This window comes from Chaetodon trifascialis, chromosome 17 (genome assembly GCF_039877785.1).
Source record: "Chaetodon trifascialis isolate fChaTrf1 chromosome 17, fChaTrf1.hap1, whole genome shotgun sequence".
In the NCBI taxonomy this organism is placed as follows: domain Eukaryota; kingdom Metazoa; phylum Chordata; class Actinopteri; order Chaetodontiformes; family Chaetodontidae; genus Chaetodon; species Chaetodon trifascialis.
Genome location: NC_092072.1, coordinates 6,192,465 through 6,219,328, shown reverse-complemented (window position 1 = coordinate 6,219,328; position 26,864 = coordinate 6,192,465). Strand labels below are relative to the sequence as shown.

At 45.6% G+C, this 26,864-nt stretch overlaps 1 protein-coding gene across 2 annotated transcripts in view; it reads right to left on the bottom strand.

Moving 5' to 3' along the window:
- LOC139345414 (ephrin type-A receptor 7) overlaps window positions 1-26,864 on the bottom strand; it is a 147,559-nt gene that overhangs the window by 43,249 nt on the left and 77,446 nt on the right. For both annotated transcript variants that reach the window (XM_070983967.1, XM_070983968.1), the window contains exons 4-5: window positions 9,075-9,230; window positions 4,134-4,463 (exon numbers count right to left, since the gene is read on the bottom strand). In XM_070983967.1, coding sequence (XP_070840068.1) covers window positions 4,134-4,463; window positions 9,075-9,230 — 486 coding nt within the window. The remainder of the gene's footprint in view (window positions 1-4,133; window positions 4,464-9,074; window positions 9,231-26,864) is intronic.

Sequence of the window (26,864 nt, the reverse complement as noted above, 5' to 3'; positions counted from 1 at the left end):
AGTAATAAAGAGATGATGAGGTGGCAGAGAGTGTGTCTGTGTGCGTGCGTGTGTGTGTGTGTGTGTGTGTGAGTGTGCTGGTATGTGTTAGCTTTGTTCCAAATCCCTGCTGCAGTATTCATAAAGGTCAGTGAGTTTTGATGGTGTAAAGTCTCGGTGTGGAGGCGCACACACATGTACAGACACAAGGTCGAGGTCTGTGCAGCAACGGTTTTATTTTTTTCTTTCTTTCCTTCCAATTTTGTACCTGACCTGGCTGCACAGGATTTTCTGACCATGGCCGCCTGCTCCTGCAGATGAGGCACCTCGCCTCACAATGCACAGAGACCCTGATCACTCCGGCAACGTTTTCCACTGTCGGGCGAATCCTGTGGCCAAGATGAAGACGCACAGGTTCCTTATGGATTTAGTTTGAGGCAGTAGATGCTGAAAGCAGACATTACGGGTTTGTCCTTGTTCCTCTGATAGCTTTGGTTGTCTGCCATGGCAACAGATAGCAAATGCTGCACATCAGACTTCAGAGCAGAAGTAGTGCTAAAGGTTGTGGTCAGATATGAGCGAGGAAACGGGGAAAGTAAACTGATTATCTGACAGAGACAGAGAGGCTGCACGAGAAAGACAGCAAGATTCACTAAACTGGCACTGAAATGTAATTGAGTACCATCTTCTCTGTGATACTGGAAGACAATGCATTTAAATTCTTATCAAGTTTAATCTATCTCAAGTTTGTCTTGCGTTGACGATGCTGATTTCCATCAGCATTACCGAAAACAGATCCATGCCTGATACAACTGAGCAGGTTCCCAATCCCACTGAGGCCCTCTCACACAAATGCATGTGCACGTAGGCGTTCACGCAGCTCCAACCCACTGGGGAGAGCAGGTAAGGGGGTTTAGGTGATCCGCAGTTGGTTAGCTGTTGGTCTGAGCCGTGCTCTGCTGGCCATGTGTGGAAACCGCAGGTCTTTGAACAAAAGCTGACATGCAGCTGTTGAAGTCAGGAGAGGTAAGACAAGACACACGGGGAGTAATTCTAAAGCACATTTCAAAATCAAATACCCTTTTTTTTTTTTTTTTTTTTTTTAAAAGCTCTTTCTCTCACACACACGCACACACACACAGGCGGGCAGGCAGGCAAGCAGCATTAAACACCCCACACCAAATGTCACTCTAAATCCTCCCTGACACACAAAGTCTTCTGAAACCCCTGCAAACACACTCTCCTAACCCCATGTCCAATCCCTCTGGATGACACGGTTAGCAGGACAACTCACACCCGCATACCCCATAATAACCACAAATCAACGCCATGGCAACTGCTGACAAGACAGACAGACAGGGAAGGGGGGATAAAAGGGAGAAAGGTTGAAAGAGCCGTTGGGACAGGAAAAATAATCACTGCACGTTTGTCCTTTTCTGATATCATGTGGCTAACCTTGCAGCTTGGGGTTTTTTTGGCTAGCTAAATCCCCTTAGGGAGCTGAAGACAGCTGTAGCTTGTTAGCCATGTTAGCGTGCTATCAGAGATTCCAACTGATGTCAGATCAAGGGGTCTGGTGTGAGTATTCTCATAAAACAATCACCAAAAGCATGTAAATCAGACTTTTTTTTTTAACAACAGGGTGCCGTTTATCTCATTATTTTGGTATTCCAACATTTACACTGTATGGTTGAGTCTTATGGCTCTCACCAGCCCATCAGCAAATAAGCTTAGACAAGCTAACAGTATGCAATCTAAAAAAAAATGCAGAGATTCAAAGCAAACTAGAGTCAAAGAAAGATATTTTTTCTCGGGCAATGTTGCACCAAACAGGAGTCAAATAGACAGTGAATGCTGAATTTAGTTTTTCAGGTGGACAGAAATTAGCTAAAATAAAGTAATAAAGTAATGATGTTCTGTGTAGGCTGGATGTGTAGGAGGGCGAATGTTTGCTAAAAGGTTAGCAATAACAACCTGCATTTCTGAGCTTTTAATTTGTCTTTGTGACCCCTTGTGGTCAAATATTTGCTTAATGCAGCTTCAAGTTTAGGAATACCATTAGTGGAATGCAAGCAGGCTGAAAAAGGTGACTTTTATGAGGATAAAAAGGACAAAAACACTATTGTGATGAAATTTTTTGAAAAACACTTCAGTCTCAAACTAAGGAGGGCAACAGATACAGAGCTCTGGTGTACAACACATGCGCACAAAGCTGTGCGTTAGCCTCGGATTCACCCTGTGTGGTCCAGATGTCCAGATGTTAGTCTTACATAACATTTACAGTTGGTCAACAAGAGAATCTGGGCCACATTCATTACAAATTCTTGCAACGTCAATCTGCTTAAAGCCACCCGTCTTTGTCCACACAGAGGCACCATCTCAGCCATGAACCCAGGGGGGCTTGCGGACAGGCAAGCTAGGCAGTTGCTTGGAGCCCCCGGCCACTAGGGGGGCCCAGCCACTTATTTGCTACAGTGATTATTGATAGGCCTGGGCTTTCAGGGACCTCTGTTGGTCCCTGGACCTCACTTTGAGAACCACTAATCTATTTTTTCCAGTTTTTATCTCAAATGTCCTGGAAATTCTGCATTTATGTGTACAAAAACTAAATTTTTGCGGTATGCACGGGTGGGTTGGGGGCCCCTGGGATTTCTTGCTTGGAGCCCCAAGAGACCCTAGTAACACACATGGACTAAAAGACTCAATGCGTGTTTTTATTCCCATAGCAAGCCTCTTACTTCCCTCGTCAGTGAAGCGAGAGTACTTTTGCTATCACAAGCAAACTGTTATAGCTCACTTGAAACTGAACAGAGACCCATGCTGAGTGCTGCTGCCATCTCAGCACTCACATATGACTAACAGTCCCCCATTCATTATGCAGCAAATTTCTCTACTCTAATTTCCAATTAGAGGCAAAAAAAACCCAACCTGACATTCTCGCTCAAATGTTTCTCTATCACCTGCTTCCTTCTGCAGCACCTTTCCGTCTTTCTGCCTTCATTACACTTCACAATAATATTTGTTTCAGCATTTGCAAATAAAGGATTTGCAAACAAACATAGCAAACAAGCTGTTTTTTTAAAAAACATGCAGTCGGTATGACGGGTAAATGTGTACATTTATGTTTGTCGACTGTGTTTCTGTACGTTCCTTCAGTGTGTTTGGTCTCTTCACACTTGAGCTCCTCCAAATAGTGCCGTTGCAGAGCTGGTTGACAGGGCTACTTGGCAAAGTGCTTTTTCAAGCTCCTGGCTAATGGCCTGCTGAAGTCTTCTGCCGCTGATGAAAATGAGATCACCTCCACCAGCGAGACTTTTCGCTCTGCCTGCAGTGGCGGGCACACTATCAGCATGAGGAGAGGGTCTGTGCTGTACACACTCGAATGAAAATCACTGCATGATTTGGAATGCCTCTGTGTACTGTATGCTTCTGCATAGAGTCCACATACACTGCAAACACATTCAAAGGTCACTGTGTCTCAGCGTGTACATGAATCTATTTAGAGACACAGACAGCACCTGCAAATGTGCACTTGTGTGTGAAAGTATATGCATGCACTTAGTATGTGTGTGTAGGCATAACCCTGCTGAACTGACAACTGCCTCCACTAATGTAAGAATTTAATGTGTCTTTATGAAGCAAAACTTTAAAAGTCAGAGGTGCTTTTTCACATAGCAGAAGCCACAGAGTGTCTGAGGCTATTTTTTATGCTGCCTTGTAGTAAACACAGCCTAAAAGATTACATCCTATACTCGTGAAGATAATTTCTTCCCTGCAGCCAGGGTTTTAAACATTAGCACAATCTATAGCAAACTTCAACAAATATTAACTTTTAGAAGAGCTCCTCTTCGACTTCCTTAAAATGTGGCCCACTGCAAGACATTCAAATTGAGAAACACACGCAGTGCGGACTGATTAAAATTTCATCCTGAGCTGACACGTAATGTAGTCTAAACGCACAAAGCATTTCAGAGTGTGCCAGTTTGTCTCACTTGAGCACATTTGCTACGTCTTTGTTTTAGTCTGACCTCATTCTCGCTCAGCTGTTGTTTGTTACCTGCAAACTTGTGCGCTGTGATTTAAAATGTACAAAGCTGTCAGGCGTGTGACTCGGTGCAGTGCGTGCGGTGATTCAGGAAGAAACTGGGACTCACCGGGCAGGCTGGTTGACACGTTGACCTGTGTGTAGAATCTCTTGTTGGGGAGCAGCTCTGACACTCCGTTCAAGGCTTCGACGGTGAACGTGTAGTTGGTGTTGGGGAGAAGGTTGACCACAGTCACCGTTCTCTCCGTCAGGCCCACCTGCTGAGGCACAAAGCCGACACTCGCGCCGCACGGCTCGCACTGCCGCCCGACGCACCTCCGGCACCCGACGCTGTAGGTCAGATCAGCCCGGCCTCCCGTGTCGGATGGTGGGGCCCACTCTAAGATCAGCGTGGACTGCTTCAGGGTGTAGACCAGGTCTCGAGGCGGGGAAGGGGGCCCTGGAAAGACAAGAGTAAGAAATTTTTAATTTTGGTTTACTGTTACAGCCTTAAAGAATTGATTAGCCTAGCAAAAAGGGGACTTGACAATATGTTTTCCCTCTTTTGTAAACATAAATACTTAATCACATGCATCCTCGCTTTGGCATTTGTTATGCAAATATGTCTAATTATGTCACTGCATACCAAGAAACACCAAGTCAGGCTTATTACACACACAGCAGCGGCATCAGAGCTTCTGTTACTGTAAATGTGAAGTTGGGCATTTCTGGAAAAACCTCCCTGGATCAGTAAAAGCAGCAACATGTTTGACTGTAGTGCGCTACCTGCACGGCTTAAAGAGACAGCCTGAACGTCACGCTGCTGAAGCCTGAAACACTTAACACAACTGATGGACTGAGTGCATTGGTATTATGGTGCAATTGCATGAGCTCAGTTTGCACATCATGCTACAATAATCCTGTTTTATCCAGGATTCGCCGTTAAGAAATTGGTTTGACGGCAACCGTCTGACCATTGAGGGAGTTGCTGCTGGGATACACTAATATATGTGGAATTATAATGGTTTGGAGGTGGGAGTCCGAAAAAAAGAAATTTTATTGGATTGAACTGGAGGAGAGATTATTATGAAGACAGACAAAAAACTTTGCAGCGCGTGGTTTACTGGCTTGTCAAGGGCATCATCTTTTTGTCAATGTGTGTGTGTGTGTGTGTGTGTGTGTGAACATGGCTAACAGGTTTGTCCATTGTGCACTGCAGTCAACAGCGCTGCATGGAACAAATCCTCCACTTACCATCAGTGAATACAGGTGAGCCGCCATGGAGAAGGCCTTTAACTCTCCACGAACGTGATTTGAAATGAAGGTTCAGATATAACAGATGCTTCGTAAGAGTCTGAGCTGCCTGTTAGGAAACTGTGTCTGTCCAAACGTATGGTGGGACATGAGGTGAAATGTATCTGTAGACATCATCTGCCTTTAGACCTTCGCCTGGTGCACAGCGCTTTGGGTGGAGCCTCGAGCCTTTTAAGACAACATGTGACCAAAAAAAGCTAAATATAAAACATACAGTCCAGTATTTAAATAGCTGTAAAATGCCAGGCCAGAGGACTGTACCTCATCACTAAGTCAGTGTCCTGACTGACCTGTGCCTTTTCCTGCAGCTCCTTGCGCACTGAGGCTGAACAGAGCTTCGGTCCATTAAAGGCCATGAATTTTACATGTGTGCGTCCCTGTATGTGTGTGCATGTGCTGTGCGATGAATAAGTGAAGGTGTGCTGCTCTGTGCGTGCTGTCCAACACGTCACACACCGCAGCTGCGTCCCGCTCCCAGACACACGTGTTACGTAAGCCCAGAGAGCATTCAGAGTGTGAACGCACACACGCACGCACACATCTGATGCAGACACAGCTGGGCCTTTTATTCGCATCTCTCTCTACTTTCGCGCTTTCTCGGCCTTGCGCTCCCGCCTTTCTCTTGAAGTTTCCCTTTTCATCTTTGAATCTAAGTGCAGCTTATTAAAACTTGACCTCTGCGACTCTCTTGCTCCTCTCGTTCCCTCCTTTTGGCCTCTTTTACTCTCCATCTGTTTGCATCTTCCATCCCCTTTTCCCCCTCCACATAAATGACTAACTCCCTCTCCACGACTGCTCAACTTACTGCACTGTAGCAAATCAAAGCTTGTTCCTGATGTTGTTTTTAAAATACTGCCATTAAAGCTTATGAAGAGTGTGCATTCATGTGTTTCCCTGAGCCAGAGGCTAAGACTAAGAAGATTTCCATCAATCAAAATATGAATAAAATACCTAAAATAGGGAAACATGTAAATTAAGTAAAGATAAATAATCCATCAAGGAGACCTGAGTGCTCTAGCTAAAGTTAAATTATTAGTCACAACTGCTCCATTATGCATTATACAATGTTTTAGAGTTTAACCTTCAAGATGCATTCATTCAGACAAAACGTTGGGACAAATGCAGAAATATAATTGTGGGTAAAATGTTGGCTTGCATAGTTAGCTAGCAGAAGTTAGCCAGTGAGGACAAGCAGATTGTCTTCAGTAGTCTGCATCTGCTGGCTGTATATGAATACACAAGACTTTCATTCTATCAAAATAAAAGCATCATGAATGGAGATTTAGGTTTGCAGTGCACGTCGATTTCAGCTAAGTTTAAAAAGTTCTGGAGCAAATCTAACCAGTTTTTTTCCACTGCTGCCTTTAAGGTCTGTGAAAAGCTGCATTTATTTGCCTGCGTCAGAAGTTAAAACTGTTAGGCTGGAACTTCATCCTTCCACCTGGAAGTCATGGGCTCGCACTGTGTTCAAAAATCCATTTTGCTGAAACGCACATTGGCAAATATTATGCATTACTTTACCGTGTCTGTTTTTATTATAGTTATTATGCTCCAATCATTGCCATTGCAGTCCTGTCAGCAGCAGTTCCACTCTGCCAGAACTGAACACAAAGAAACACGAAACATTTCCTTTCACCGCGTCCAAAGTTTCACTTCGCCAGGAAATACTCAACAGCGTGCTGTGAAGGAAAATGTGTAAACAGTCGTCATTAACGGTGGTAATTAGCCATGTCAGAAGTACAAGAAGCATCTCATCTGAAATGATGTAGCTGTGTGTTCTTTCACCTGTTCGAAAAGGACTGTTAAAACATCGAAGAGGCTGTTCTTTCATAGAGATTTCAGTCTCTTCTAACTGAGGTAAACATGAGCGTTTAGGTACTTCACAGGCATTAACGGCAAAAGGAAAAGAATAAAACAACACTGGTACCTAATCTCCATTTTCCTTTATTCTCATCATTCTCTCTTTCTCCATCAGAACCACGCGGCGGATTAGCCGAATCCAAGGATGATCATAATTACCGAATCAATAGTATAATTAATGTGGTCATTAGGCTGCTCTAAATGTTATCACACAAGGATCACAGAGCTCAGCGATCAATATTGTAATTACATCCCTCCATCGCAGTTAGCATAAAAGCCAGTATGACCACACACTCACACATATATACGTACACACAAGCGACTGTGTGTGCGCACAAACACATACAGACCTCGTGACCCCGAGGTTTTACTGCTCTGAGTACTCCCAGGATATAGAGCCCATTATTCCTGCATCTAATTACTAAGCTATATCAATAAGCTGTTCTCCGTGCACGAATCAATAGGCCTACCCTGTATGGTCTTTGTCTTCTTGGCCTTATAGTGCATCTTTATTGGAGAAGAAAGGCATTCGGTATGCGGGACGAGGTGAGAGAAGGTAAGAGGTGAGGGATGATGGGATAACGGCTGGACAGTGGGGATGAGATTATAGAGTGTGTCGCTTGAGGATAGAGGGATGGGGTTTCAGTTTGACAGAGGGAAGAAGGATGGGGTGATAACACACACGGATGAAAGGATGAAGAGGAAGGAAAACGCGGGGAGGCAGTCGGCAGAGAGAAGAGTGATGAGTGGCCGAGTTACGGAGAGAGAGAGGAAAGAGGGGAAAATATACGTTCCGGGGTCAAAAAGAAGCGGGTGGAAAAAGATGGGGCGGTCGGGTGAGGGGGGGGGGGGGGGTAATGGATGTATGGCAGAAAATGGATTTGTAATGTCCGGAGAAAAGGTGGAGGAATATGGAGAGAATGTACAAGGTTAAGCAAAAAGATGGAGAGAACGAGGTGATGGGTTTTTAGACGGATACATAATGTGGGCCTGATGTGAGGACGAGGGACGGAGGATGGATGGGTGATAAAAGGGATGAAGGTTAAGAGGCAGAGGAAATGGATATAATGAGTGTGTACTATTAGATGCAATGTGGGGGGTGTGAGCACGGGTGGAAGGTCCACCTTAAAACGTAAAACAGAGTGCATGATCATGAGGCTGTTATCTCTGAGGACCATCCAGTCTACAAAACTGGTCAAAGCCCGGATTTATGTGACACCTTTAAAATGCGCCACATCTAAAACTGTCAAAATAAATGTCTACTTTTCAACTCTCTGGCAAACAAGATGGCAAATGTTCAATGTTTACTGGCGCTATCGAGGGGAAAGATGAAAGGTAGAAAGAAAGAAGTGGTTTGCCTGAGCTCGCACATCCTTTCCGCTCGTAGCTCTTTGCCGGCCTCACGACTTCGTGATCAGTAAAGCAGCTGAAAACCTGGACCCTGCCTCTAGTTTTTGGACACTGCCGGTCAACGATGGAGTGATTAAAAGAAAAATTGGACACAGCTTTGGGCGAATTTTTCTACGTGACAGGAATGTGATGCTGGAGGAGGGGCGTGAGGTGGAGGAGGGGCGTGAGGTGGATGAGACGTGAAAATGGGGGTGATGAGCAGGAGCTGCAGACGGGAGAATGAGGATGGATGGCGGGACGGACACCGGGGAGAGGCGGTGAGATGGGAAAGGGGAGGTGGATGAAAGGATGCAGGGTGAAGGACGGGTTAAAGCACAGGGGCAGAGTGGTCTTTAAGGATGAAGAGGCAAACGTATGAACGGCTGAATGGGCGGGCGTGATAACGAGTGGCTTACGAACACGAAGCTGCTGTCTTAAAGCAAAACGATGGAAGGAAAAGGTGCATCTAAGAGCACACACACACACGCAAATATAACAATCTTATTACTTGTGCATGGGGCCGAGGGCGTGTCCAGGGGGGTTCTGAAGTGGTCCTCCTCACACACACACACCACAGATCCCTCCTCCTCTGCGACGCTGTTGGCAGGGCAGGGGAAACACTCCTGCTGCCTGGAGGACATCTTGTAGGAGCCAGGGGGGCACGCTGGAAGAGAGCACACGGAGAGGCAGCACTTTAAGACACGTCCAGGAAATCTGAGCTCAAGAGAAAATTCCTGCTTTCCTTTGTCTTAACAAGGGGAATCTCATTGAAAGGCACATTTTAAGGATAGCGTAAATCACACATTGCTGCAGAGAGGATAATATGAATTCTTCAGCTCTTTCTAATAATTTAAAGCCGTTTCATAATCACTTCAGCAATTTCGCGTCTTTGCATGGAAACTCTAAGCAAAGCAGCACTTTAAAGCCTCGGAAAAAAAAGCTCTAATCTCCCTCATAATTCACTAGAGAGGAAATTAAGAATGAACGGAGAAAAAACAGAAAGCGAGTGAATCCGCAGGGAAGTACAGACGAGATAAAAGATATGATTAAGGGAGAAAAGTAGAGGAGACTTCGGCTTAATCCATCTGACAAACACGATTCTCACATCGCGTGTGATCAGTGGCCTTGGCGAATGGCATCAAAGGCTGCTGCTGGAGCGAACCAGCACGGCAAATGAAAGCAAGCGGCGGCAGAGTGCAGAGACACGGCCGCAAAACTCCAAAACTCCATTTCAGCCTCCACGTTTCCCAATTTATTTGCTAGTTTTTTTTTTTCTCCTTCCTCAACACTCGGTGACACCCGACTGCCGCACACAAGAGAGACTACGAAAGGTGAGAATGTGGGCGAGGGTGATAAGCACCCATGACCTTACATGCGCAGCACACAAGAGCGCACACACACCACGTAACGGAGGCTTATCAATGCGTGTGACAACAGGCGGCTCGCAGACACACAGAATAAAACAGGTTATTTTACACTCTCCCTCTATGCAGTTTCATTTTCCACTTGCCGTGCCTTTGTAGCAGGTGATAATGGGTGTGAAATCAGGGCGCCAGCTACCGCTCGATGCTCCGCTCTCCTCTCTTCTGAGACTGTATTCTAAACAGCGGGTCTTCTTTAACAGCTCTGCTGTGCTCTCTCTTTTTTTCCTTTTCTCTCCTCTTTCTGCTCTCCTAATACATCTGTCTTTCTTATCCCTGTCACACTCTTTACTTCCCTGCTTTGCCTCTCTCCCCTCCTTGTCTGTCTCTCATCTGCCCCTCTTGTCTTATTCCCTCCATTGAACGCTCTCAGCAGAGTCGAACGCTTCCACAACACAAAATCCTTTGTTTTCCTGCTTGAGGACTTGAGAGAGGAGTAAAGGAACCTGACCGGGACTCTGTTTTTTATGTCCAGCGCAGTTAACGTATAAGCTCCAGCACTGAGTTTGTGTTACGCTGTCATCCAATTGTTGTTAGTCAGCCTGCATCCTGCAGCCTCTGTCCACATGTCACTGCAAGGCTGAATTCCAACAGTTTGACATTTGACATAACCAACTGCTTCATTATCATGTGCATTGATGACTAAGTCAAAACGCCTCACTGCTGTCGATTTCCCTGCAAATTATTCCTGCCTGTATCGTCACTCAAAGAGCTTGAAAGCACCAGCCGACGTGAACTTTTGTCCGAACACGACCCGACAGGCTCGGTTCGAGTATCAAGACAAATAATTTTGAGGCTATGAGGAAGATTAACTCAAGGCTGTGCCTACTGAATGGCTAACATTAGCAAGCTAGCCAAATAAGCTGAATAAATGATTAACGTTAGCAATACAAGTCAGCTACACGCTTTCTTTTTAAACAGAAAGCATATATTTAAGTCATTAGATCACAAACATGCTGAATCTGTATTCTGTGGTCATGTGTGGTTTAACAGATCATGAACAGCATCATAATTAACCACGTTTAAGATATCTTCATCTGTCTGACTCACATCTATGTGAAGCCACCACTCGTAAAGGTCACGACTGGCAGCCACTCAAGAGAGCAACAGCAGACCCGTTAGAGTCAGAAAATTTGAGGAATGGGCCGAGATTTCGAGGTCTGGAACCAGGCTGAACAGTGAGTGGCGTTTTGTGGAGAGGGATGCTGGGGGATCTCTCGCAGCTCTGGCACCGTGTCACACTCAAATACAGTCAATTAGGCAGAGAGTGGATGGCGGGTCCGCGAGACGGGCAGGCTGAGGCGCACGCGGCAGGTGCAAAGACACCCGCACAATAGCTGCCGTCCCAGAATGCTTTTGGCTTACAGACGCTCATCAAGACACAAGCACAATAACGAAAGGGGCCTGTGTTATCCCACCTCTTTTACTCAGCCACTCTAACAAAACACACACGCGCACAAAAGGCCTGCCATCACACATCGATTAGCGGGCCTCGTCGGCCTCTCCCGGCTCAGATCAGAGCGAGTGTGCACGCGGGCGTGTTTTGCGCCTGTGTACAGTGTGTGCACGCCTGCGAGTTGCGTATCCGAGGCTGTAAGAACCTTGTAATCGACTTTCTAATATCTGTCATTACACAGAGAAAAGCCTCTCGCTTTCAGCTCACAGCACAGCCAAGCATGGGGACATAACAGAAACACACACACACACACACACACACACACACACACACACACACCCTGTCAAGCAGCTCTGGAGTAGACTCTCTTTGTTCCTGACCACGCCGCCACTATCCTTCCCTCACCACGCCAAGGACATCAAGCGTGAATAGCGCCGGAATCAAGGCAAAATTATGCATAGATCTATGAGAGCAGAAATGGGTTTCGCGTTTTCTAGCTATCACGCTTAAAAGCAGGCTAGCCGTATTCGTGGCTGGCTGCAATTCCGACTTATCTCCTCAATTCAGCGTGAACACACATTTCGCCAGCCCACCTTGGAAATGTGTGGCTAATGATAGGGGTGTATCAAGACAATATGTGCAGCTCAGATAACAAAAGGAGCTGGCGTTGCACGCGGCCCGTCATTCTCCACGGCGAGGCATGATTCGAAGGCACGCCAACGGCCGATGCCAGGAAAGGTCACATCAGTCAAAATGGGCCGGCCGCCATCTGCCAACGGTAGAATGCGGAATCTCTAAAACGCGTCCAACAGCGGGAAAAAAAAAGAAGATGCTTGTAAGGAAGAACAGTCCAATCATTAGAAGACATGCTTTTTTCATTGCCAAGGTATACAAGCTAAACTGGAAATGAGAGCACTGGGGAGGGAAAGGGAGAGGGGGGGTGGTTAGAGAAATAGAGAGACAGAAGGAGAGATCTGCCAGGACAGCTGGCAAACCAACTGATCAATTTGTCCTTTGTGCCAATGGGGAGCCTCGATTAAATGGAACATGGTAGCATTTGTACGCACACACGCGCACACACGCGCACATACAGACATATTTCTTCAAGGTGTAATAATATAGATATGCAGCGACATGCCAAGTCCTATAACAGAGAGGGGGGCGGGGGGGACGGGGCAGGAGACCAACTGCTGTGAGAGATGGTTGAGAGAGACAGGAGACACCAACAGACAGACAGATGGCGTGTGAGAGACAGAAAGACGGGACTGCACGCTGTGCAAAGGACGGACGTTAAACAGGGAGGGAGAGTGGCTCGACAAATAGACCGAGGGGGGGAGAAAACAGATGAGCGCAGACATGTAACGCATACAGACGAGACACAAGCAGCGACACTGAGGTTATCTATAGTGGGAGGACGCAACGGCGAGTCCAAAAACGCTGTTTGAAATGGAAATAAATCAGAATTCAATCATCTGCAGACAAACTGTGTTTACAGACAACAGTTTTCCAAACTGTCCCTGAGCTCCTGCGGTAACATCCTTCGTCCAATCATACGTTCACAAAGTGGTGAAGCTCGCTGAGCCTCTCAGGGACGCCCCTTTCCCAGTCTTTAGTTGCTCCTGTCCCAACTTGTTGGAAGCAAGTTGCTGCATCGAGTTCAGAAATCAGCGTTGTACATGTAACAGCAGCATTGTTCTGCACGTGCAGTAAGCCTGCTGAGAGCCTGTGGGCGGGACGATAAATGAAAATAAAGTTTTACACACCTCTGAGATCTGCAGACAGTTTCTGCATCTGATAATTAGAAACTAAAAGGCCAAAGATTTCAATGAGCTCACAGATTACTTGACTTTTGTCTTTGTGGGAGGGATCGATTCATACTTCGCCCTTCGCTCTTATTTTCCTCTTCCCTTTCTTTTCTCTAACCTTAAACACGGCCATTAATAAATCATGGAGCACTTAATACTATAAATGCGAGCAATGAATTGTTTCTCTGCCTCCCTGACAGCATGCATTAATTAATATTAATGACGCTAAAAGAGGTTTGTTTTAGATGCGCACACGCAGCTTAACCCCCACTGTTGTGCACACACACGCACTGAGGAGTAAACAAAAATATGCATCCGAAACTTTAAACCTGACTTTTGCATATATAGAGAATCATAACACACAGAGGACAGATGACACTGTCACTGGTTTCTGGCTACAGTTTTAGTCATTTTGAAATTATACGAGGCATGGAACAAAAAGAAAGAAGAAAGAAAGGAGGTGACGGCACGAGGGAGGGACGCAAGGTAGCCGGGACGTGATTGCAGCAGGTGTGAATCAATAATTCAAAGAGCTTTAATTCAGATCAGTGGCCTCTGCGTGGCTGGTGCTGATTCTGATGCTAATTCTCTCAGCTCGGAGGCAGCTTTAACACCCACAAAATGAATTCTCATTACCATCAAACAGTTTCGAAGGTCTCGTCTACGCACACGAAAAAAAAAACTCCAGGTCAGACAGGTAGGCGGGCGGGAGAGAAATGACCGCTTGGTACGTTTAAGTGTTTCAGGTTGGATCAAGTTCTAAAATTGTGAAATGATGTAATGGTACCCAGGTGAGTCTGCCTGAAGTGGACCACATGAAATTGGACTCAACAGGATGGAACCAGTCTCCCTCCAAAAAGCCGGTGTTTACTAAATAATGGGGCTTGGGCTGAAGGGAATTGGATTTGGACAACGCTGAACCAGAACAAAATGTTTAAAGACATTAACTCCGGCCCACATGTAGAGTAGATTTAGACTATCCTGGAGCTTAGGGAAATGAGCTTAGAGGGTTGCCAGTGTGAATCCCCTCACTTGAAGTCGAGTCAAACAATGAATGGAAAATGTTCTCCCTTTCCTCCAGAAACAACTGGGAAAGCACTCTGGTCAAGACACGTTGTTCCCTCTATTGATTAAGCAAACGCCAGTGGAAAAGAGCGGCAGAATGTGTGTCTGTGAAGCTTATGGGAAAAAAGCTAACTGCATGCTAACACGCTCACAATGACGATTCCATTATGCTGATGTTTGGCTGATATGACGTAGCATTCTAACATTTGCTAATTAGCATGAAAGCTAAAGTACAGCTGATGCTGATGGGAATTAGTTCAGGACAATCTCCAGATGACTCATATGAAGTTACAATTTTGACCTGAGAAAAATCAATGTTTCTACATTTCATAGAGCGAACTGTCACGGTGGCACTAGATCACTCAAATCTGGAGACTTCATCCTCTGGGGACCATGAACATCATCGCTAAAAGTGAGCCTAAAAAGATGATGCTGCGTCTCTACGAAATGTTCTCCAGTAGGAAGAGCATCAAAAACTTGATGTTTCAGTTCTCTCATGCCAGTGCAGGACCTACTTTCTGTAGCACTCTATCAAGCAAGAGCCACTGCTTAATGAAAAATGTACAGCAGCTGTGTAGGTGAACTGCTTAATTATGAATAAGGATCAAGAGGAACGTGAGAAAAGAATTATGTTCAGACATTTTATTGTGTCCAGAAGCAGAAGCTAACCTAGACAACTAATGAATATTTTTTATTAAGGAGAAGCTTTGTGTCAGACAGCGGGAGAGGGAGAGACAGAGCTTGAAACTGGCTGCGTCACGCCAAAAACAATATTAAATCAAGAGCACTAATGAAGAAATCCATGTGCACAAAGTATTAAACTAATTTGGGAGCAAAGAATTATTTGACACCTCTGGGCTCTGTAGAAAAAGGTGGATGCTATTCAAGTCAGTGTCGTTTAATGGTGGTTAAATATCGCATCTTTCAGAATCAGACTTTGGTTTTCTAGTGCTGACGCTAAGTGACTGATGAAAAAAGCAATTTCGTGACACTTTCCACGGTCTGCTTTTTGGAGACAACAATTTTGTCCTGCGCTACATGCAGTGTCATAACCTGTCTGTGCGTCTAGCTGCTTTGAAGATATGACCAAGCCCTGAATTACAGCATAAATCCCTGTTATCAGCTCAAAGTAAAGACCTCATTCAAGTCTACCCACTGACTGGCTGCTGCCTCGCAGTGTAATCGCAGAGAAAGCTCTGAGCCATGCCATTCAGGTCAACGCTTTGCTTTATCGTTTTATTCTCTGTTCTGCCCTGGTTACCACAGACTGACATCACACAGAGAACACAGGAGGATAACTAGCCAACAACGCCGCCAGGGGTATTAATGTCAGCGGTGCTGCATGCGAGCTTCACACTGGAGAATTCACGCCGACAAACACACGTACACGCACTTGTTTGAATGCAAACACTCAGATTAATTCAGTGGCTTTCTCACGCTGCATGCACCTGAACGCAGCACCGGAGTGGTTACATCACAAAGTGGACACAACAAAGAGCTGCTGCGTTACATCACAGCGCAGAGGCGCCAGGTCTGTACCGTCTGCATCGGACAGGAAGTGCGGGGAGGAAATGACGGGCAAGCATCCAGACAGACAAACACAAATACACCTGAGCCAGGAGACGATCAAACATAATAATCAGCCAGATACAGTGTATGGGCATACATCAAACGCATGTAGACACACACAAACGAGCAAGACACTGAGGGCACAGGAAAAATGTAGCACGACCCAACAGAGATTCAGCATTTACATGTGTTATACAACGACTGGGAGTCAAATGAAAGGAGCTCCAGCTTTTATTTCATGACTTGAGAAGAAGATTGTAGAGGAGAATTTTAAAAGAAGGAAAATACTTCGTGTTACTGGATTATTTGGACAACTCACAGATATCAAGGCTCAGCTCAGACTGCTGGCAAATCAGATTTATTTCTCCAATCAGATCTTTAAGACAGACTGTCTGCACCGCTTTTGTTACAAGTGATCACATCAGAGTTGTGTCCAGACATCACGGACCTATCTGTGGAGCTTACTGCAGTAACATGTAGGCATCAGTAACTACATACGCTGGCAACGCGGCTATCCAACATGGATTTGGACTGGCAGTCTGACCAAGGCCTTGGAAACAACAGTCAGCCATGCTCGCTGTGAGGCTGCACTTGAGTACATTGGTGCTAAGTGCTAACATCAGCATGTTAACATATTCACAATGACAATGCCAACACACTTAAATGTTCACAATTAAGCCTGCTAGCAATGCTAATTCCCCTCACTTTGCTAAGTACAGCTGAGGCTGATGGGAATTTGCAGGTATTTGATCAGAAACCAATTGATCTTGAGCCTAACATGAATGTTTGAACCAAATGTTATTACAGTCCATCCTACAGTATAGCTGCATTAAGACATCTGTCCCAAAACCTCAGATGTCGACTTCATGGCGGCACTGGAGGAAAAGTCAGAGGATCACCAAAGTCAGTAGGATTCATCCTCTGGGAAACAGGAATATCTGTGCAAACATTCAACGCAATCCATCCAGTAGTTGAGATATTTAAGTCTGAGATCAACACTGCCGTCTGCACAGCTGTGCTGCTAGCATGGCTAAAAATGTGTAGTAAAGGCAGCTTTTCATTGCAGGTCTCTATGTTGAAATCATGTTTTACTTTATTTTGTTGATGAATATAATTGGTATGAAACAATTTGTCCTTTTAAAGATGAATGTCAATTTCCAGAAGCCTTATTCATATATAGTGTCATTGGTGGTACTATGGTGTACTATAATCACAGTATGTGTTACATGAATATAAAAATAACCAAACGTGTTTTCTCTTATGCGTAATTCGAGCAGACAGATGGACGGATGCATATTTGCATTTCGTGAACACACATTGACTCACTAGGCTGAGGCTCTGACGCGATACGAAATGCAACACACACACCAGCACGTGCACACAGACGTCAATCACGGGCTGTTGACAGAGCCTCTTCTCCTCCTCCAATGTTTTCACCGTTCCCTCTAATACCCAAGTCACTGTGACATTTACCTCTCTCCATCTCATCTTCTCAAATAGCTCTTGACTGCTATCAGCTCTGCTCCCTGCCAAACGCCCCCCGCCCGTCCCCCTGCCCTCCCTCTATCATGTTTGCTCTCTCCCACCCTCCCCCCCTTTCTGTCTATTATTCGCCGTCCCTACTTTGGCTCCAGCTATCATTTTCACCAGATTTATCAGAGCCGGTGGAACAAAAGACTGAGAGGGAACAATTTGAGGATATCATCGCCTCCTCCTCTGCCGTACCCATCTCACAGACAGACACATGCACTGTTCATTTACATTTCAGATATTTGGCTGTTGTTCTTATCCTAAGTGAGCTGCTGTGACTGGGCTGGATTTTGTTCTTTCGCTGTACGCCTCCTGCCCATTAACCTGCTCTCTGTTCATCAAATGCATGCATTTTACAGACACTCACATACCATGTTAGCTGAGACCACCTGGAATAACCTTCACACTCAGGTAATCCTCTACAAATATGGCTGCTGAAGGCTTTGAGCAGTACAAATGAAATTCCAGTCAGTCCTTTGTATCAGCTCTGAGGCTGAAACCTCGGGGAGAGATATCTGCATGATAGCAGCAGGGATAAGGCTAAAAATAAATTTGTTTGAACTGATCCTATCATTAAATCTTTTCCTCGTTGGAAAAGCAACTTAGGTCTGAATCAATTTAGGTTCAGGCTTCACAGCTCAGTTGCGACATCACAGGTTAGGTTTCAAATTCCACCCCTGACCATCAGCAGTGTCGAAGGATCATTGCATCGTCATCAACCCTGAAGTAAAGCAGCCTCGCTGTGACGCTGGCCCGAATCTCTGCCTCGTTCACTTATTCATCATTTCCCTCAGACACGTGTGACTGCTGTGGCACATGACTCATTTTTGCATCTATCACAGGCAACACGTGGGAATTTTTGAGGGCAGACAATGCAGAAATGTCACACAGAGTTCAAACACTCAAATAAAATGGCAGGCGGCAAATATGGTGCAGAACCTTTGACCTGGCTAGAGGCCGTCACTGCCTTACTTAGCTGTGGTTTGAGGGGGTGCACACCATGTGATGACTGCGTCCCTGCTTTGGCTATGGGGCCTTTGTTGCACGGCCTCCCCCTCACTCTCTTTTCTCATGCGCTCTACTGTCAACTATTAAATGAAGATAAACAAAAAACAGCCTTATTGTGTCACAATCAGCTTTAACCTCAAGCCTTAGACCCTCACAGTGACATCACCAAACTGCCATGCTGCGTTCACAGTCTAACTTCAACATCATCGAGGCTCATCCTGAACCGTGAGGCAGCGACTGTGGGATCGCAGCCTCGTCCAGCAGTCACGGCGTCGTTTAAGCGCTGCTTTTGTTTCAGCGTGTGTGATTGATGGCTTCCATTTGGGTCAGCCACACAGGCGTTTTATCTGTGTCCCTGCTTATCCTAGAAACACAGCACCTGCATGCGCACACAAGGAGGCACATTTCTTAAAATGCTAATGTGCACACACAGAACCACCGCTGTCCAAGGATCCAAAGTCACGCTGCGAAGTGGACTGACAGGAAATGGCTCGTCTGACGTCCACAGAAACGAACAGGTCGAGCCTCGCAAGGTGGCCCGCAGGCTCTCAGCCTTCACGTCCCACTGATATCTATTATCATCACCATCATCCGCCGTCACATCCAGATGGACGGCGCCACACACGCCGCCGCACTCCTTGCTGCACACACTCAGCCTGCATGGGCGGCAGCTCGCAGCAGAAGACGGGTTCAGTTAATGTTAGGGTAATATATTGCATTATGTGTGTATGTTTGGATGTGTGCATCTGAGCAATTGCAGGGAGCGTCCCGGTCATTTACATTATAACCATATCAGCAAGTCAGCAAACATGTTTGCATGTGAATGTCAGGCAATTTCAGGTCGAGCGCCCGCAGAATGAGATTCAATGTTCTGCTCTTTTACAGCAGTCACGCTGCTGCGCTGCGTGCGAGCGTGCGCGCCGCCTCTCCTGCCTGTCATACCTCACCAAAACACAATTCCACCTTCAAACTGAGAGCGAAGATAAGCTGAGGTAAGAGAAGTTATATTGATTGGTAATGCTGCCGAAGGTTATACACACAGCAGCATTTTAGACACTTACATCTCTCGCCATTTGCAATGGCAATATGTAATGTCATTCTTCACTACTTCCAATTTTCCATGTATAAAAATGCATCAAGTGCACGTCTGCAGTACGTCTGGACTCTGATTATGCTGTACACAACAACCACAGAGTCAGGGAAAAGTCTTGAGTGGAAATGCTGTCAATATTTGTGTGTTTTTGTAAGAGGCTGAAAGAAAAACTAGAAGCCTCACACAAAGAAAACAGAGCGTAAACCTGAAAAAATCGCTTGCTGCAATCATTTCTCATCGTAACTCACTGTGACACATACGCCCAGATCTTACATTTCCTAAACATTTAATAATATATGCAACTGGAAGCTATCACATTCGCTGGCGGGAGCTTTAGGGAGGATATGGAAAGCAGAAGAGGGCTTTTGTTTTCCTGCGTTTGCGTGTATGTGAGCGTTGAATATGGCCTGGTTATGGAAATTAACAGGCATAATCTTCAGCCTGCAGTCTGTTGTGACACGCCGATTTCATTTGATTCCTTTGAATCAGCTATTCAAATCTGGGATGTGAACTTGAATGAGCGTCGCCTGCTAATGACATTCCATTTTCATTTGCCTCTTCCGAATCAGCCATTTTCATAAAGACTGTGACCCAGATATGGACAAATCGGCCTGATAAATTTGATTCCCAAGAGCGCGGAGAGATGAGCGCTGCCGCATATCCTTAAGTACAGCGGAGAACGGAGGGGGAAAAAAACTGCTCATTCAAAAGTATTTTGTCCAATAGTTAAATGAGTGAGGTCAAGGGTAATCAGAGAGCTCCTCAACCCTGGAAGACTCACCTATTAGAGTCATTTAGAGGGGACCAGGCTGGAGAGAGGTGCATATCTGTGTGTGCTTAGGCAGGGTAATTATGGATATGAGTGCCTATATGAGGGTGCTGTGCATCTTCTTCAACATATTAGTGCCTATGTGTGTGAAGACGGAAAGTGTGCGCCTGCATTGCAGCACCAGGATTACAGGTGCATGCTCTAGTTGCAAACATGAGTCTCCTGACAGACTCTATTGAGACTGAACAACCATCTGCTTATCATAGAAACCACTGTACATTGTAATCCACTCCAACACAGCAGTCCTGCAATAAATACAAACTTGTTGTACAAACTGTACTTTTTGATACTGTCCAAGGGAGGTGTTGATGCACCTCTGCGGTCACATGTTGGCCCATCGTGTTGTTCTACTGGTTTGTAAGGTGTTTCTGTGATTTTTGCTCTTCCAAATATGCAAATGAAGCAGACAAAATATGAGAAACACCTTTCAGCATGACGCCGGCCAAATCATCCCAGAGCACAGAGTGCTGATTCAAAATGCACCAGTCAAGACAAAACAAGGGGCGTCGAGAAAAACCGTTTTACGTAAGGAAGTATCTAATGCAGAGCATCGCGCGGCAGTTCTGTTGCATTGTGTTACATCATACAGTTTATTTTTCTCATCATTTATTCTACGTCTGCTCGACGATGCGAGCATTCAACTCACTTCGATCGGCCTCGCCTGTCGATTTCTCCCCACGTGCATGCACTTGCAAACACAATGAAAGCCCCACTGATTCTGCTGCACGACCCTCAATTAACATCTAACCTGTACGTATGAACTGAGGGCCGTGAGGTCAAATCTCACAGGTCAGTCTCCAGGGCAATCAATACTTTTTACTTTTCTTGCATGCACAAACAAGTCATTTTGGCAGGTATTGTGCTTGGTTTCCCAAAATGCTGGTTTTGATGTATTGGTGTCAAAAAGCATTACAGGAATATATTGATCCTGAATGTAGACTCCCATTTCTTAATCAGAGGGACAACACATTACATACACGCTACACGCCACGCAATTGGTGAAATTTGTCCTCCGCGTTTGACCCATCCTGGTCGTCCTTCCTCCACGGCAGACCAGGAGCGGTGGGCCGCCAGCCGACTGGCGCCCAGGGACCCAGTTTCCTTTGTCACCTTTGGTCAGGTGGTGATCTTCTTGCATGTTTTTAGTGGGTTTTCTTTAATAGGATACCCCAGGTGAACATGGGGAGAACATGCAAACACACAGAAAGACCCCTTTCCTTGAGCAGCAGGCACTGTTGGAGGACACGGCCCCGGTGCCCACAGCGGGAATCGAACCCGGGACCTTCTAGCTGTGAGGCGACAGTGTTTCCACCGTGCCACCGTGAGTCTTATCCAATATAATCTGCAAATCAAAAAGAATGCTGGGCCTTTTATCTGGTTCAGTACAAGAGTAAAGTGGTTGAGGGAAGGAAACACAATTCTTGATAATGTGTGCTGACGTTTCTGGAAGCTTGTCCCAGTCGTAATAAAGATCCTTCTTTTCCCCAGCCTGTCTAAAACAAGGCCAAAAAGGCAGAACAGAGCGCTTTAAATAAATGCTAACTGTTCATTTTAGCTCCATGCACACGTCTCTCCTGCTGCACCAGGTGTCCATGACACTGTGAAGTCCTGTGTTCAGCTGACCATCAAAGGCAAACCTAATCCGTGTTCATCATCCTGATCCAGAGTTATTAAAAACCTGAACGGCTGCAGAGATGGATGGAGATAGTGGTAGGGGGTAACTTGGACCATAAGGCTGATTAAGTGTTTTCTCTGGCGGGGGGAGTCGTGGTCACAGTTAAAATGATTTTGGGTAGTGCGTGTGTATGTGTGCATATGTGTGTGTGTGTGTGCGCGCAAGACCCCATGTGATGAGGAACAGTTGGTCTATCCAGGAGATGGATGAGATGGGCCGATCCTCCAACCCCTCCCACCCCCCACCGGGGTTTAACGGCTGAGCTCTACGTCAGGGATCAAAACACACATGCATAAACATGGACGGCAGGCATTAAGCATGCGTGCGGCTCATTGTTTTCAGCTCTTCTGGTGAAGAAAAGGCCTCGTTTAAACACAGCATCAATTTAAAACCAGGTTTAAAGCAGATTTTCACCAGGATTTTATGTCTCCCTGCATCCAAAAATGACTGCGTCCTGCTACAAAAGCACAGTAATCACCGCAGTTTACAGTCAACAAGGTCTTCCTGTGACAATCACAGCTCAGAAATTGCTTCCGTAATAAAAGTGAGGAGGAAAAAAAAACGGAAAGGAGGGGGGTAATGGAAATCAGCCACTGATTATGCACCAGAATCCCTTTAAGAAAGATTTTTTAAAAGATGCTTGCACTGCAAATAGTTGCACTAAAATCCGATTTCCCCCAGAATTTCGTCATAATTGGGTTTTGTATAAGACTGCTTGTACATAAACACAGAAATGCACATATAAAACACACACCAGGCATTACTGCGCCCACCTGACATCACTGTTAAAGGTGAGCTGATGGATCGCCTATAACATACACCTACCAAAACAAATACACATGAACAAATATATACATATATATGTACACACACACACACACACACACACACACACACACACACACACACACACACACACACACACACACTACACCAGCAATTAACATAGTTTAGTCCGCCTGTGTCTGAATTAAAAATGAGGCCTTGCAACACAATCAGGGGCCGCAATTAAGCTGTGAAGGTAAAGCGGCCTTGACCTTGTTGTGTAATTAACGGACTCTTCTTTCATTAATCCCCTCCACTCCCCCCCCAACATCCCCCCCCAACACCCCCCCCCCCCCCAACATCCCCTTGTTCGCTCGGCGCCTTCCTTCATCTAAGCAGCCGTTTAATTAAGACATGCAAGATGGCGTCACGAGGAGTCGGGGGACAGGAGTCGAGCAATTAAGAGAAGGAGAAAAGAAGGGGTGAAGGGAGGGAGGCGAGACAAGAGATGTGAAGAGGAGAGTGAAGTCTCTGCTCCTCCCCTCTTTTTCCTCTTTTTACCACATTCACTTTTTGTTTGTTTGTATGTTTTCTCCTCAGAAATGCTCTTTGCATCTTGTCCATGCAACTGTTCACCGAACACATCCGCCACGGCGCCCTCTGCTCTGAGCCCTCCAACCACAAAGGTTTACAGAGAAAGGTCATCTATGATGTGAATGACTGTTTGTTGCTGCTCAGTGCCACCTTTCTCCTGGCACAGAGGCAAGCACGCACACACACATGCACACAACTTTCAGAATACTCTATCAAGGTCTTAGCTGGGAATTATGGGCCAGACGCTGTAGCATGTGGAGACAGACTGAAGCAGACAGTGAGTCATCCAGTACAGTGACTCAAGAAGCATCATATCACATGTGTGCATTTCTGTATGAATGCAATGGTGCATGTGTGTTCAGGTCCCACTGTGTGTGTGTGTGTGGGTGTCTGTTTACTTGTGTGGACCCTCGTTCACGAGGGTCTCAGGCGGGCAGAGTGCATCCGACACAGCAACCTATCCGCAGAGCAGAGCGACGCTAACAATCTGTGCTTAAAGGAGGCCGACTGCCTCGAACCAACTGTTCAAACAGAGCAGAGAGCAACTGAAAAGAATCGTGCTGCACAAGCAGACGCGACAGACGTTCCAAGACCCACTTTACTGCGCTATTTACTGCCTCGCTTCCTGTTGTCAACAGCCATCGCCTAATACAGGCAGAGGGCTGTGGTGAGTTTCAGCATGAAGCAGGTAGGAGAAGCAGACAAACAGGTGGCTGGAAGCTCGCTGCACAGTCAGACTGTACCTAAAAATGGGGGTGAACAGTCGACAGGAAAGTACGTTTGGACAGAGCTGCCATCGGGCACAGTGAGAACAAGCATAAAAGGCTTTTTTTCCTTTTTTTTTTTGGGCACTTCTGTCATTGAGCCAGTGCAAAACCTGAGGGTGAAGCATGATAAATATGGACAAACACTATATGACTCATCAGCTTCTAATTAAGGCCCACAAATCCTTAAAGGGAAACTCTGCAAGATTTTCCTAAAAAAAACAATGTACAGACAAAAACAATCATCACCGGAAATGTGTGGTGGTGCATTTATCTGCGTACTTTGCCTCAGATGTGTTTTCTTCTTATTTTGCTGCGTTCAGGAAGTTTCTGGGCTGTAACCCGTGGGCAGTGGGTGTGCAGCCCCCAGCCAACAACAGCACACAGGTGAGGTTGGGACTAATTACTGTCTACTATTATACCTATTAGCGAGCTAGCCTGAGGAAGGCTAAACTTGCTGGCTAATTAAGAGCCAGTAATCCTTTAGTATACTATTAACGCAGCTGTTCATGCATATACACAGATAACGCCATTAACAGACAATAAACACATTATTTGCAAGATTTTGCTGCTCATCACTCATGCAGATAGCGGTATGTGATGCTGGGGGTGGTACACTGGGCTTTGTCTATTCTGGTAGCTGTGGTTAGAAGTGGGAGGTGTGCATTTCTAGTGCACTTAAAGCATGACGGTGAATAAACACACTGACATACTGTTTATCCTACTGTATCAAAGAGGAGCCAAACAGAAATTGCTGGTAAATAAGACTTGTCAGACCTTCCAGAGGCATAATGGCACTGGCTGATGTTAAAATCTACAGAGCAGACAGCCACAGAGCTCGTCATAATTCGGGTAGAACAGGCAGACATTCACACCACGGCGCCCATCAGCACCGTTTACAATCAAACACTGACACAAGTTAAACTGGCCGGCTTCACACTGCTGCACATCACCAGCGCCGCTGCTACGGCTTAGCTGGTCAAGTGTTCCTCCGCTGCCTCTGCTCCACTTCATTACAAAGTGATGTGTCGTCTATCATGGCTGCGAGTAATGCTAAATGAAACTGCCTTCACTGAGAGGCAAGGAGAATGATTATTACACCAGAGTCAGGAAACTAGAATGATATCTGGGTTTTCAGCGTGAGCTGTGACTTAAAAGAGCAATATGTCTGATTAATGGTCAGTGTTCATTTAACTTCCATTACCGTGTAACTGTATTATTTCAGTGTCAAGGCTTCTAACAAGCAGCCAGGTTTATGCCAGGTTTGTTAAAAGCCTGCAGCGAAGCAAATAATCATTTGTATTGGCTCATGTAACATATTCATTTATGAAGAAAATGACTGAAAGCATTCAACTGGAAAATTCTGCACATTTCCCAACTTCATAAATTGATGAGGGCTGAGTAAAGGCATCATTAAAGCAATTACCAGCGGGACACTGAGGGCTTCGGAGGATACACCAGGTGTGCACTATTTTTGGGCAAAACAAGGCTCCATCTGAAGAGGGCTTTTGGAGTGCTACAGCGTTGTAAACCCATTCTTTCTGCAGACTTGGAAAGATTCAGACGCAGTTGCTGAAAGAATCAAAGTTCCTCTCTGGCTGTCTTGCTACCGGCGCTGTGAGGGAAAAGGCCAATTATCAAAATAAACACTGGCATGGAGTCAAGTTACTTAGCAACAAGCCTCTGGCCACGGCTGGAGCTAAAACTGTGCAATACTTAAGCATGTACATCTATTTTTATGATACTCACACCAGTATGCGCCGCGGCACCGCTGACGGCTGGATGGAATCGATGCCATGCTTCAGTCTGACCTGCTGTTTGATCTCGACATATTCGAGTGCTAATGACTGAAAAATCGTATCGTAACCAAGGATCTGTTTCTCCAAGCAAACCGCTGGCACAGCGAACAGATTGAAAGTGTCAATTTGGGACAACGGAGGCTTTGGAGGAAGGATAAAATTCAAAGAGCCTTGCAAGCTAATAAAAAAAGCTTTTTAATAGCGCGGAAGCCGACGGGTAGAGTTTGAAACAAATCTGCAGAAACTATTGTTTAAAACCGTAATCTTGCAAAACAAGAACAAACTCTTCCACACGGCACGTAAAGATGACAGAGGTCATGGAGGGAGAAGGCAAGACAAACTAGTAGCATTATTTAGCCGTTGCGTGGGAGTGTTATGTGTGCGAGCGTATCGATTTTTCCTTCCCCTGCAGCGCTGGAGAACCATCCCTCCCTTTGCATTTGTTGTGCTTTCTTTTCGCTCAATCCCTGCTTTCCTGTTGGCTGACACCCTCCTCACTCGGAGCTCTCTATTGCTGGGAGGCGAGCCGAAGTGGGCTGTGAGTGTAGGTGTGTCTGTGTGTGTGTGTGTGTGTGTGTGTGTGTGTGTGAGCAGAGACGTTCAATATAACCACCTCTCTCTGTATTTATAACTAAGCCTCACTGTGGGGGCACTGCTCTAAGAAAAGGCTTCACTGATTACTATACAGTTCAAGCCCTTGTTCTCCATACACCCAAAACTGTATGCAGTATTGATCCAACGCCGTGCTTGCCAGTGATTTACTTCTGGATATTCCTGTACTCAGTACAAAGGAACCGGATCATAAATGTAGTACAGAATCTCATTAGTGAGTTTTTCTATATTGTAAAATGTTGCGACCAAACAAAAAGGCTATTCAAGTATTCAGGCAGGGAAAATAAACATTTTAAGAATTCTTCAAATTGTTTTCTTCTCAGTGAAAATCATAGATTATGTAGTGTTTAATAATCCTAAACATCTGCATTCT